This window comes from Ochotona curzoniae, unplaced genomic scaffold (assembly GCF_017591425.1).
Source record: "Ochotona curzoniae isolate NIBS_2020 unplaced genomic scaffold, NIBS_Ocur_1.0 contig_899, whole genome shotgun sequence".
Classification (NCBI taxonomy): domain Eukaryota; kingdom Metazoa; phylum Chordata; class Mammalia; order Lagomorpha; family Ochotonidae; genus Ochotona; species Ochotona curzoniae.
In genome coordinates this window covers 3600865-3614107 of record NW_024466605.1, presented here as the reverse complement: position 1 = coordinate 3614107, position 13243 = coordinate 3600865, and the positions used below count along the sequence as shown (strand labels likewise).

General features: G+C 41.1%; 1 protein-coding gene across 1 annotated transcript in view; it reads left to right on the top strand.

Moving 5' to 3' along the window:
* UNC5D (unc-5 netrin receptor D) overlaps positions 1–13243 on the top strand; it is a 525876-nt gene that overhangs the window by 456222 nt on the left and 56411 nt on the right. The window contains exons 10-11 of the mRNA XM_040994252.1: positions 3094–3471; positions 8352–8436. Of these exons, the coding sequence (XP_040850186.1) occupies positions 3094–3471; positions 8352–8436 (463 nt within the window). The remainder of the gene's footprint in view (positions 1–3093; positions 3472–8351; positions 8437–13243) is intronic.

The following is a 13243-nucleotide window of genomic DNA, read 5'->3' as shown; positions in this document are numbered from 1 at the left end:
CAAATTAACTCTATCAAGGGTAAGCCATCTTTTGTTGTGGCAAAATGTAAACCTCCTTTCAAGCTATAGCTATACTTATTTTCAAAACAGACATTTAATTCTCTTCAATGAACCAGATCTATTCCTGATTGTGAGGTGAGAGTCAAACCTACGTGGTTTTTATTTGAGAACAAATGAGGTCATCTCTTGTCTGAGTATAAAGATTATGACCTGGGGCTTTATCAGCTACATTTGTCTCATCATTTTTCTTTATTGGCTGTTAATGGATCCCATAGCATAGAGCCTTGGCTGGGATTGACAGACTCCTAAAAGGAAAATCTCAGCATGATCTGGAAAGAAAAAGGAGGTAGTTGACAAGAATGAGAGGCTGTCTTCCCACTGTTTATTCCTGGGAAACTCAAGTATGAAACATCCCCTAAATGTGAGCACTTAACTCAGTAATGTTGATTTAATCAAAAGCAAGTGTAACAAGGAAATTATTTTTATGCTATGTGACAAACTGGAAAATATGATCCTTTTAACTGAGAAGATGGGAGTATCTTAGACCTTAACACTTAAAAATTGAAGAAATACATCAATATGAGAGACAGTTTAGGCCCCAAGTTCATAGACTTTGACGTCAGCCATTATTTGAGTCTAAAACTTAGCTTTGTAATCTAGTTAATCATTGATCCTCTGTAAGCCTCATTTAAAAAAAAATGAGAATCATAAATAAGAAAGAAATGGAGAAAGATGGAAATGGATGAAGTTAAAGGGAGCATGTTCCAAAACACTTTACCATTTTCTTCTCAAGTGCCCTGTGGCACCCAGAGATGGAAGAGCCAGAATCTATGTCTCCTATATGGATGACAGAGACCCCACTACATTAGTTGCCACCTTCTGCCATGCAGAACCAGCATCAGCAGGAAGCCAAAATGAGGAACAGGGGCTGTGACTCAAACCCAGGTACTCACATATGGAAATAGGTATCGCAGTTGCTAGACTGAACCCCATTCCTTAGTCTGTTTCTACAGCTATAGTGCTAGGGTACTAACATCTACCTCCAATGTTCCTATGAGGCTGAAATCACCTAAAAGAATGTGGTTATTCCTTTGCCCATGAAAAGTGCTCATCAATGGAGTGAGTACAGTTCTAGAAGCTGACTGCTTCCCTTGACCCTGTCCCAAGATACCGACATGGAATACCAGGGAGCAAATGAGAGTGGCAAGTTCCTTGGCATGAACTTGGCAGGGAATGCCAACTTTCCTAAGCTTACAGGTATGTGTTTGCTGGAGCTTCTCAGAATTTACATGGTGTTGTGAATCTGAAAGAATAGATGGCCTTTCCAAGCTCAGCTGATCTTCCACCTCCCCAATGGAGGATAACGTGCCCAACATGGATGGCCATATGTTTTTCACCTCAACTCTCTTAGAACATGTCTTCTCCAGCAATGAATGTGGTACCCATGGGAGAAAAACAGGAAAACCTTTAAGTGAAATGTCTTTCTTGGGGCAACCTAGGGCCTTGAGAAAGACCCTCTAGAGAAAACTTGCATTGATGAAGTTGAACCTCAGCTTTGGTCTCTCCAGATGGGCATGCTTTTATGACCAGGCATTTTTTCCACTCATGTCCTAATTACAGGATTTTTTCTTCTTTTGTGTCTTTTCTCTCTGTGAGCTAGCAAAAACTTTTTAAGAGTGGTCAAAATTTTTAATTCAGAAGGGAGAGCCTGCAGGTCAAATAACCAGGAGAAGTGGGGTATGATTTTTTGCTGTCTCTATGACAGGAACTCCTGTTCTGAATTCTCTTTAGATGTAGAATGATCTGTTCCTTCCTCCTCTTGCGTGTAAAGATCATAAACAGGGGTAAGGTCACAACCTGTGGATTTCAGCGTTATTCTTTAAGAAGCATAGCTCTTTGATTAGGCCTATCTCTTGACACAGCAGCCCAAAGCATGGAAAGAAAATTCCATCAACAAGGGATTTTTTTTCCCCTTGAAGTCCACAGTGTGATTTCATCTCATCTGCGTATTTTTATTTTATTCTGGAATCTTGGAGCATCTGAACAAGTAATAGGAAAAGCCAGAGTTAGAGATTTGCTAATGGCATTGCAAAAAATTATGAAAATGGAAAAATAATAGTGGCTAATACAATATGCCCTATAACTGCAACATTTTCAAAAGCTTACTTCCAACCTTTTTGTCAGGCTTCAAAGGAAAACTGTTTAATAATGGTTTGGGTTTCAATTTAAGATGTCACATTGATGGACTAAGACAGGTGAGAGGTTGGTGATGGAGGTTATTTTGTTATTCTCTAATAAATGAGATTATTTCATCACCAGAAAATATTACAGCATCTCTCCATAATATTGGACTTGAACAAAAATGTGGTGAACCTCAACAGATGAGAGAGTCCAATATCTCAGGTTTTTTACAAAGATATATTTTTTTCCTTTTTGTCTTTGAGATTGGGAGGAAGCCATTCTACGCTGCTCCCCATGTAGCATCTGAATCCTTCTTTATTGCAGAGTGACAGGTGTCTTACAAGAGCACAGAGTGATGCAGAAGATCCTGTCATCCTTTTGCTCTGAGAATGCATCCTTTTTTGAATCCTCCCTTCCAAGCCCCAGTAATAGCCATGAGTTGCATATGAAATGTACTGGAACGGACTCAGTTTCTATTATAAACAGCCCTGCCCAGTCACTACACTATATCAGCCTATGTCATTTAAAGAGGTGTGAGTTTTGCTACAAATAGGTTTTCCAAATACCCTTCCTGTTTAAGTTTGACTTTGCCCATTCAAATAATCATAATAATATTGGAGTTAGTTGCCTTTTTTGAACACAGAGCTTGTAAAGGTCTCTCCAAATGGGAAACTATGCTCAATGGCATACAGAGACTGGATGGTCCAGGCTGAACATCCTGATGAAAATACTCAGGGCTTGAATGGCCACCCTGTGACAGTTGTTCCAATAACCCAGGGTGAACCTAGGAAGCTGGCTCTGATTGAAACACATGCCAGTTACACAGGTGGTTGGGCATTAGTAGAAGCAGAGTCAAAGGGCTAACTCTGGTGCTTTCAACCTCCGAGCAACAAGTCACTTTTCTTTGACCAGGTAACTCGCTACTTTTAAATTCCGCCATGCAACCAGACCTGACTGTCAGCCGGACGTACAGCGGTCCCATCTGTCTGCAGGATCCTCTGGACAAGGAGCTCATGACAGAGTCCTCACTCTTCAACCCTCTGTCAGACATCAAAGTCAAAGTCCAGAGCTCATTCATGGTCTCCCTGGGCGTGTCAGAGAGAGCTGAGTACCATGGCAAGAATCACTCGGGAACTTTTCCCCATGGAAACAACCGGAACTTTACTACAGTGCATCCCAGAAACAAAGCTCCCTACATCCAGAACCTGTCGTCTCTTCCCACCAGGACAGAGCTGAGGACCACTGGTGTATTTGGCCATTTAGGGGGACGCTTGGTCATGCCCAATACAGGTGGGTGGCAAGTGTGTGTGTGTGTGTCTTCTGTTGTTTGTCAAACCACTTTGTATGTAATTGAGTCCCATAAGGTTCTTTTTATGATACTTACTGTCTCCTTCTCAGAGCATCAAAAGCTGAGGCCCCTCCACCAGCAAGCTGATTTACTCAGCAAACCAGAGCCAGCCCTGTGGTTTGCATTCTCGATGTCTAGAATCAACACTCCACATGATGTCCTGTTAGAACTTATAATCTTTTAAAAACAATCATTTTTTATTGGAATCGCAGATTCACAGAGAGAAGGAGAGACAAACATCTTCCATCTAGCAGTTCACTCCCCGCAAACAGCCTTAATGGCTAGAGCTGAGCAAATCCAAAGCCAGCAGCCAGAAGGCTCTTCTAGGTCTCTCACATGGGTGTAGAGTCCCAAGGCTTAGGGCCAGCCCCTACTTCTTTCACAGGCCAAGGCAGAGAGCTGGATGGAGAGTGAAATAGCTGGAACACAAATCAGCACCTATATGGGATGTTGGCACTTTTATGCGGAAAATTAGTCAGTTTAGTTGTCACACCAGCCACAGAAGTGATAGTCTTATTTGCACAAAAGGTTTGTGTGGTCTCCAGGGTTTATATACCTTTGAAATACTGAGAACATGATGAGGAACCACTGAAACCATTTTTTGTTTGCATGACTGCTAAATACCATGTTCATATACACACCTGATTTGCCAATTAGTATCTCCCAGGTTTCTAATCCAAGAATTTAGGGTCCAGTGCAGTAGCCTAGTGACTGACAAGCTCACCTTGCATGAGCCAAAATCCAAAATGATACGAGTTTGTGTTCCAGCAGCCCCACTTCCCATCCAGCTCCCTGCTTGTGGCCTGGGAAAGCAGTCGAGGACGGCCCAAAGCCTTGGGACCGTGCACTCACATGTGTGACCCAATGGAAGCTGCTGGCTCCTGGCTTTGGATCGACTCAGCTTCTTCTATTGTGGCTAATTGGGGAGTGAATCAGCAGATGAAAGATCTGTCTTTCCTCCTCTGTAAATCTGACTTCCCACATAAAAATAAATAAATTAAAAAAACAGAATTTAGTGAAATGATGCTCAGAGTTCATCATCTTTAGAAACCACAAATTTTGCTAATAATGTTATTTGATGACAGGCAGTGATGAGATCCATTGTGGAGCTGCCCTTTAGAATTCAAATTTCAATTGCAACTGCATATCCTAAGTGCAGTTAACTTGTAGCTACTGCCTTTTCTCACCCTTTTGTTTGGGAGAGAATATTTTGAGAACATACTCAATGTGTCCTGTCCAGAGCTCCTTGAAAATTACATCTAATCTATGGGTTGTCTCTTCAGAGGTGCCACCCAAGAGCTAAGTGAGTAGCAGAAGATGTCGATTTCCCCTCTGAATTCTAAGCAGTGCAGTCCAGGTAGTGTGCTGAGTCAGGCACTTCTGTCATCTGCTGAGTGAGAAAGGCCACTGGTTCCGCATGTGTGGGTACCTGACAAGTCAGCATTGAGTCAGGGCCAGTAGGATCTTAACAGATATTTCTCTAGCATGAAGCTGAATCAATCTCTGAATCCAAATATTCTATCTCATCAAATGAAATCTGTGGTAGGACTAGCCTGATGTGTTTTAAGTGGATGAATGTTAACTTATTCTCTGTTACATTTACCATTTCCTTAAAAACTCCATTTCAAAGTCTGTTACTGTTTTCAGTTATTGCTGTAGCATGGTACTCATGATGGTTTTATCATCCAAGCTTCAAATTTTCCTTAGTCTTCCTGGTCAGTGTTTAGGATGCTGTAAGTATCTTGGTTCAAACATGTATGAATGAGTCAACATACGATGTCTGCAGTGGTAGTTGTCCCATTGGAATGTTGCAGGGAAGAGATTCAATGAGTAGGCCTTGTTTGCCAGTTTCCTATCCTGTAAAAATCAACACATTTGAAATGTGGGTCCTAGAAAAGGAATCGTAAAAGATGCGTTCCCTGACTTCTCCAAGAATCAATATATAAACCAAATCACATAGAGTTCTGTGTTTTGTTATTGAACATGTGTGCAAGCTCAGGCCTGGCACCCAAGAGGTGGTGGTGGAGTAGGTTGACCAGTGCTCCTTGTTCCTCTACCTGCCCTCCTGGACTACTGTGTCAGAGGACATGTACACACACATGTCAAGGAGAGAGCAAGACCATCCCATTTACTGATGACATGTGGTTAAGTTTCATGAAAGGAGATGAAATCCTGATGAGTCAGAAGTTTCTTCACTCCTGCTTTGAGCAGCACACATACTGGAAACTGAAAATGCTGATGGCTTTAACAGTGTTTCCCAAATACTTCCCATGGAAAGGGATCATTTTCAAGGTTTCTGACAAGGGGCACTGGACAACAAGATCGAAGCTGCTTGCTGTGAAGGAGTTTGAGGAAAAGTGTGGAGAATTGAAACATATGCTGTTATTTGCAGAACACAAATGCAAAATATGCCCTGGGGAACTCGAGCGTACAGCAAGCAAGGCACAGAAATGTGTTTTGCTTTATCCTATTCACTCCAAATTGTTTATTGGGTGCCTAGCAATGATTTCTCAAAGCCTTCTCTACACTCTGGAAATCATTTTTTATGTAAAATATGAAATAAGAAACTCAGACAAGTAGTTCTGTCATGTCAAATTAAAGGCTGTCAGAGTAGCAGGTGGAATTCGAGGGAAGCATATTTTATCGTAATCAGAGATAATGAGTGAATGGCATATTGGAGATGGATATTCCTTTAAGGACCCTAGGCATAAAAGCTTCCTGCCATGCCTCTCATTTTTCATCATATATAACTTACCCCCAGCAGTGCTACCCCCCATGACCCTTGCCTCTGTATCAGACTATCATTTTTAGTCTCAACATACAAATTGCACATTTAAGTAGATGGAGGGAAACCTGTTTGAAAGATAGTGCAATTTGTGGCTGAGAGAGAGGGAGAGAAAACACTTTGAAGCTCCAGTGATCCTGTAGATTCAAGTTGAGTAGAGAAGTATTATGAGTAATATTTCAATCTGAATAGCAGGGAGTTAAGCCAGGATGAAAAGAGATGTGATCTGCTCCACTAGCAGTTTCCCAGGCATCTTGACATGTATTTCTTCTGCTCCCATCTGGAGTGACGTAGCCAGGCTGCTGTGGTGATATCCGGAAGATGTGTGTGCTCAGAGCCTGCCTTTGTTCACTAACAATGTCGAATCCTATTCATGTATTCATGATCACATGCATGTCATGTTCCTACTTGGTCCCAGACATGATTGATGTCAAATGGCATCACTGCTTGATGGCAGTCTCCTGAAAAAGAAGAACTGCCTGTCTCTGTCATCATCACAGCCTGGGGAGTTCCAAACAGAAGCAACAAAGAGAAGGTGCACAGACAAAATTCTAGGGTCTGTGTGCATTCAGGTGGAAATCTAAACATACTGGATATTCTCCATATTGCTATGTATTATGTGTGTTCAGCAACAGGGAAGTGTCTGAAGGAGGCCATTTTATTAGGCAATGCAGTTAAAGAAGAATAGACAATGTGAGCAGGAGCCCGATTGGTGTCCCCTAAGTGTGACACTTATAGTTATCCTAATTTGAGCATTAAGGTATGAACTATAAATATATCCTCTTGTGGAAAAGCAGAGAAGCTGTAAACAAAATTGAAATGTGCCTCACTCTTAGTGCTTGTGAGAGATACTGATGAGAAGTAGCATGTAACTGACTAATGCTCATAAATTTGAATCACAAGCAACTGGTCTCACAGTGATTTTTGCTTGGCTTCACTCTATATCTGCTAACAGACCCGAAGAAGTTTTATCAGCAAAACCTGCATCTCTGAATTTGAATTATCAGCAACCTAAAAGCTTGCTGTGTGATTACATTACTTCTCATGAAAGGAAAAGAGGGCGGCAATATGCAAAGAAAGGGAGATGCACAGAGATTTTATTTTGTAAAGACTTGTTTCTTCATTTCTTTCTGTAAATGAACACCTGCATTAAATAAAATCCCTGGCATCTCTTGACTGTTGACCAGAGAGAAATCTTTTCTCTGCAGCATTGACTATCACAGCTGAAGCATTTATAATGCAGTACAAGGTGGCTTCCTGGATCTGGCCGCCTACTGTATGTGATTTCACTGAAATACACCAGGTTTTGTTTTTGTCATAGACATGTATATGGTGATGGCATGTGTAGTTTTAACCATTCCTAATTTCTGTGTGCACTTTTAAGACTTCCCTGATTTTATAATGACCCAAAAGTCTCCTAAGCTTATCAGATAATCTTACATACTCTTTTTCTTAACAAGATGTGATTATATACTGTACACCATCCTCAGTTTACTTCCAAGCATATATTTTGTCAATTTCAGATTCTAGCATAGTGTGAGATAGCTCGCCCATCTTTCTAGGTTAACTTTTTAAAGAAATCAGTGGATAGAGACATGATAGACAAATTGGGGAAGTGCATGGAAAATGGAAACAAATTTATTGGGGTATAAAAATTCAGAATTCATAAATATAAACAGTCTTCAAGAAGTTCACAGGAAAATGTGTATTATGAAAAACCTATTCATAGATTTCAAAATTAGTTTGTACCCAACTAAACGTCTAGTTCCATTTTTCTGTGAATGTTCTTAAGTACCCTGATGTAGCATCAGTCATGTTTTCAGATTTGTTTCCAATCTTTCAAGAAAATAATTCTGGTACCCAGTTGAACAATATGCTTCCTTTACAAAACAGTGTTTTTCCCGTTAGTCTGAACGTTGCACAATTGAAATTTCACAAATTGTGAGAAGATCCTTTCATGTGACCATCTGTTAGGGGCACAAGTGAGAGACTTAATTGGAGAATCTGTGAATAACCTCTTGGGTTTTTCTGTTTTAGGTGTGAGTTTACTCATACCACATGGTGCCATCCCAGAGGAGAATTCTTGGGAGATTTATATGTCCATCAACCAAGGCGAACCCAGGTGAGAGACCAAGAAAGGTGATACACTCATAACCTCCTAGCTATGGATCCTGTGCAGGAAATCTGAAGTTTTTAAGATAATGAACTGTGCAAGTGTGTAAGTGAGCTCATATCCATTGCACAACTCTTGGTTGGAAGGAAAACATGTATGCTCTCCATCCCCAATTTTAAATCACTGGCTTCTAAACCAGAGACAAAATAGAGAAGAACACATTGCTTGGCTGTTATAATCTGAGCATTTTCCTGAACTCTGACTCACGTAGTCTTCCTCCTGGCCGCCCCCCTAAAAAAATTATCCCTGGAGCAGTCTTTGGTTCTAAGCATTATGCAGCTTATATCATGACTGACTCACGGCTTTTATGACTTTTGTTTTTCAATGTAAGAGACAGAGAGAGAAAACACTTCCAAACATTGCATCACTCCCCAAATAGCCACCAGAGCCAGGAGAGGGAGGGGCTGATAGTGTAAGCTGGAACTCAATCCAAACCTCCCGTGTCTGTGGCAGGAGTTTGGAGTCAGGAATGGAACCCAAGCACTCCGATGCCAGATACAGGTATCTTCACCCCCCACCCCTCACAACCTTTTTAAGGTCAATGGAAGACTGGCTAGATACTGGCTGAGAAGCAATGTCTTCTTCTCCATGTAAAACTTTGGCATGGAGTTCCATAGCTTTCAGGTCTGACAAATTTCAGCAGCATTAAATTCAATTACAGGACAAATACAAATCTTGTCACATACTTCTTTAATGAAAGTAGTTGGTTATTTTCTTAGCGCAGCTATAATATTTGTGGAAATGTTGCCTTCCTCCACACAAGATAAAACCCAGCTCCTCTTTAGAAAGCAATTTCTCTCATAAACTGGATATATATACCCCTGGTGTTTTTAGCCATAACATCTTGGTTAGTTTAGAATAGATTTTTCTGTAGTTAGTGAGGAATACATGAAAGAAAACCACTGCAAGGAAAAACAGCCAGAAAAACAGATGGTTTCCACAGATTTTGATAGCAATTTCCATGACAGGATTTGTTGGTGCCCAGTGGTGTTAGCTGTGTGTGCTGCGCAGGGCGTGACAGGAATGGAGAAGAAGTTGTGCCAGTCGCTGTGAGGCTCGTGGGTCATGCAGTGTAGGCTGGATGACATTGAGCTCCAATATTCTTTACTACCGATTCCTGGGAAGGAGCTTCTATGCAAAGAATGCTACTTAGCACTTGAGGGAGACTTGGGTTCTGGCAGAGTTGTAGGCGTTAATGAAAAATCTTCAGTAAATTAGGAGTCTAGATCTAATAGCTGAGTGCCCTGTGGTATCTCATCTCTCTCTCTCTTTCTGGTTGACTTAAGAAACCATACCTATTTGAAGTTAAAGTTATGGTCAGTTATAGTTATGCTTTGAAATACATGATGCTGCAAAAATATCTAGTACAGTAATAGCCACAGGGGATTGAGTCCAGGACACCTTGGGGAGCAAAAGGTGCAGATGCTCGGGTCCCTTCTCTAAGATAGCATGGTGTGTCTGCTTGTCCACACATCCTCCTGTGTGCAGTATCTCTAGATTACTAGCAATACCTGATGTGATGTCAACAGTAAACTATATTATTTAGGGAATGCGTCTGTACATGTTCAGTAGAGATAGAATTTTATTTTTCAACTGTTTTCACTTGGGATTGGTTGAATCCTCTGAGGAATATGGATACAAACGGGGACTGTGTAAGGTGGAATTGAGTCCAGTGTCCTTGGACGGTCTCCTGGCCACCCTCCCACCCCACTTCCTCGTCCACTTTCCTACATGACGATTGATCCACAGAAGATATATTCACCCCGATCCCCAGTGCCCTCCACCTCATTACATGAGAACCGACCTAGGGCAATTTCATATTTTCCATGGAAACTCATTTACAACTTCCCTCAATCCCTGTGTATTTATCTTGAGGCTGCCTCTTAAGAAGTGGGCACCAAAAGGCATTGTGCATGCAGGAACTCACAAAATGGCTCAAAAGCATCAGGAAAGAGTGATCATTCAGTGCATCCTGATGTTTTCAAGGAAGAGAAATATCTCAGATTTAGCCAGATCTCAAGGATTGCTTTACCTGCCCTATGCCACTTTAACCTTGTAAATTCTACATTTACCAATTCCATGTAGCTGGGAGCCCAAGGTGTAAGTTCATGACTGCTGTCAGGTAGGCAGACAGAAGTAGGAACAACTTTTCCAAGAGTTCAGCTCCATGAGGTCGCATTTTCCCATTATCATGTGGGGAAAAAAATTACAGAAAGGGTGCCTTCCTGCTGAGGTTGCTGGAACTTTCTCAGGTCATCCTACAGGGGACTTCAAAAAGCTCATGGAAAATAGAACTAACAGATACATTTATTTTGATGCCAAAAAAAAAAAAATCTGAAATCTAAGCATTGGTTGTTTTCATAATGTACATTTTCATTGGACTCTTTTGGAGACTCCTCAGTTATACATGAAACTCAAAAACATATTTTCACCCCAAGAAGCTCATCTTTTAATGCTATTTCCCACAAACTTTTAAAAATCCTTTTGTATCTGCAAATAAAATGACCAATTCCTTGGTGAGAGACCATTTAGCTCTTTCTCTGCAATCCTTGTTTTCTTTGCATGGGCATCAAACTACTTACACAAGCACCAAAATCCACTAATGTTTCTCAACTTCCTCTTTTTTCCTTTAAGCTGAAATGTATTTCCCCCCATCCCTGTCAAGAGGCTGTGCAGAACTGCATTTTCAGCTTTTAATCTCATGATTAATCAGGGAAAGGCCATTCTGTGATCTTTCCTTTATACTGCCACTTGAAAACCCATTTTCATTGTAAGATGTACACCTGCCATCCTTAACTGGTGCAAGGCAGAGAGCCCATTTGCCTCAGTCTCTGGAGCTGAAATGTGTCGCTCTGTTTCTTTCATCTTTGCCGCTGGGGTCACCACAGTCCCCTCCCCTTTGGTTCACAGGTGTGGAAATTAGATTTAGTGACTCTCCATCACTTCTGTCTACAAAATAGAGTAGTAACTCCCACTGAAGTTAAATTCTGCTGCAGCTTCTTACCAATAGTACAGCCCTGTTGCCTAGTTTGAAGTTACATCTGTGTTCTAGCCAGGGGATGATTCAGTAGAATTGCAACTGATGTAATTAGTTCAAATTCGCCACCGGATTCCCAAGGGCATAGCTGTGTGGAACGAATACAGAAAATGAGGTCCTGTGTTCACACACTTTCAGCTGGTTGAACTTGTTGTGTGTGTGTGTTGCTAAGTTGTGGGTGAGGGTGGTACTGAGAACCTGACAGGTGCTCTGTCGGTGTTAGGAGATTCCACTTGTCTTCTTGCTGAGTGTCCAAGAGGATGCTAAGTGCTTCCCTTTAAGAAAACAAACTCAAACAAAAACATGTTACAGTAATGCGTAGCAGTGAGCAACACAATCCAGGGGCTACAGTTGGCATTACCTGGCACACACTTTATGAGGAACTGAAGGGGAGGACTCACTTTCTCTTCAACATCTCTGTTGGCATTTTCAGATTTGCATAACTGTTCATAATCTTCCAATCGTCTGAGTTAGCTTAGGAAACTCTCTTGCTTCTGATGCTTAGGGAACTCTGTTGAGTTTTTGTACAGAAGTAATTCTATCTTTTCCTAAAAATGTTTGAAGTATAAGTTTATTTCATGCGGAAAGTTTGAAATCCATGCACAGTGTTTTCATAATGCCCGTTTTCCATAAACCCTTTGAAGACTTCTTATGCGTGGGTTTCAAAGAAATTGGTGGCAGCAGAATAAGCTTATTTTTAGTTCAATTCCTTGTGATCTGTTTGAAATAACCACAGGTGGGTTCAGTGGTATACTGAAAACTGTCTGTGAGTCCTTAGGAGAGGGATGATTACGCATATGTCTTAGGATAAACCACTGAGATACTCTTCCAAATACTTGACTCAGTCAATCTGTAATGTTTCTAATTAATTAATTTGAAAGGCAGAGAAACCCAGAGTTCCTCTCCACTAGTTCATACCTCAAATGTGTACTGGGACTGGGCTGGGCTACAGCTGGGATCCAGAACTCCATCTCCTACAATGTCCCAGGTTGCACATGAGTAGACAGTTGGAATTAGGATTTGAGCCAGGACTCAAACCCACACAATCCAGTGTGGACTACAAGTATCCCAAACCACAGCTTCACTGCTGTGTCAAATGCCTGCCTTTCCTTAAGGGTTTGAGGAAATGGGTTTGCATCAATGTTAGAGATGAGCTTTAAAAATCAAGAGAAGGCTGTGAAAATTAAGCTTTGTCCCACTTTCTGGCGCCTGGTTCAATCCTTGCCATGTGGGGGAAAAAAACAACAAATAGAAGATCTCTTTGTTTTTCTGCCTTTCTGCCATGCTGCCTTTCATATAAATTTTATAAAAGAATAAACTGAGCTGCTTTAATAGCTACAGGTTACTGAAAAGCTTTCTAATCAAAATGAAGTCTATTCCAAGTGCTCAGCTGCCATGGGTAGTTTATTGTTATTACTAGAAGAGTCAAACCCAGTTGCTATCCTAATAGATTAAGCCTCATGAGAAAACTGTTACTGAGAAGAATGATGGCATTGCAATGTGGGACATGTGATAAAGATGCATAAATGTTGTCTGGAGTGAAAGAACCCATTCTGAAGGTTCAGGGGAGGGTCAGAGAAGCGACAATTAGCTTATAACATGCAAGAGAATTTAAAAAAAAAATCAGTCTATGGGAATAGTGTGTGCAAAAAACAATAATGTTACATATTTTAAGAGGAAGAATGACCAGGAATGAGGCTGAAAAAATCAGGACTATAT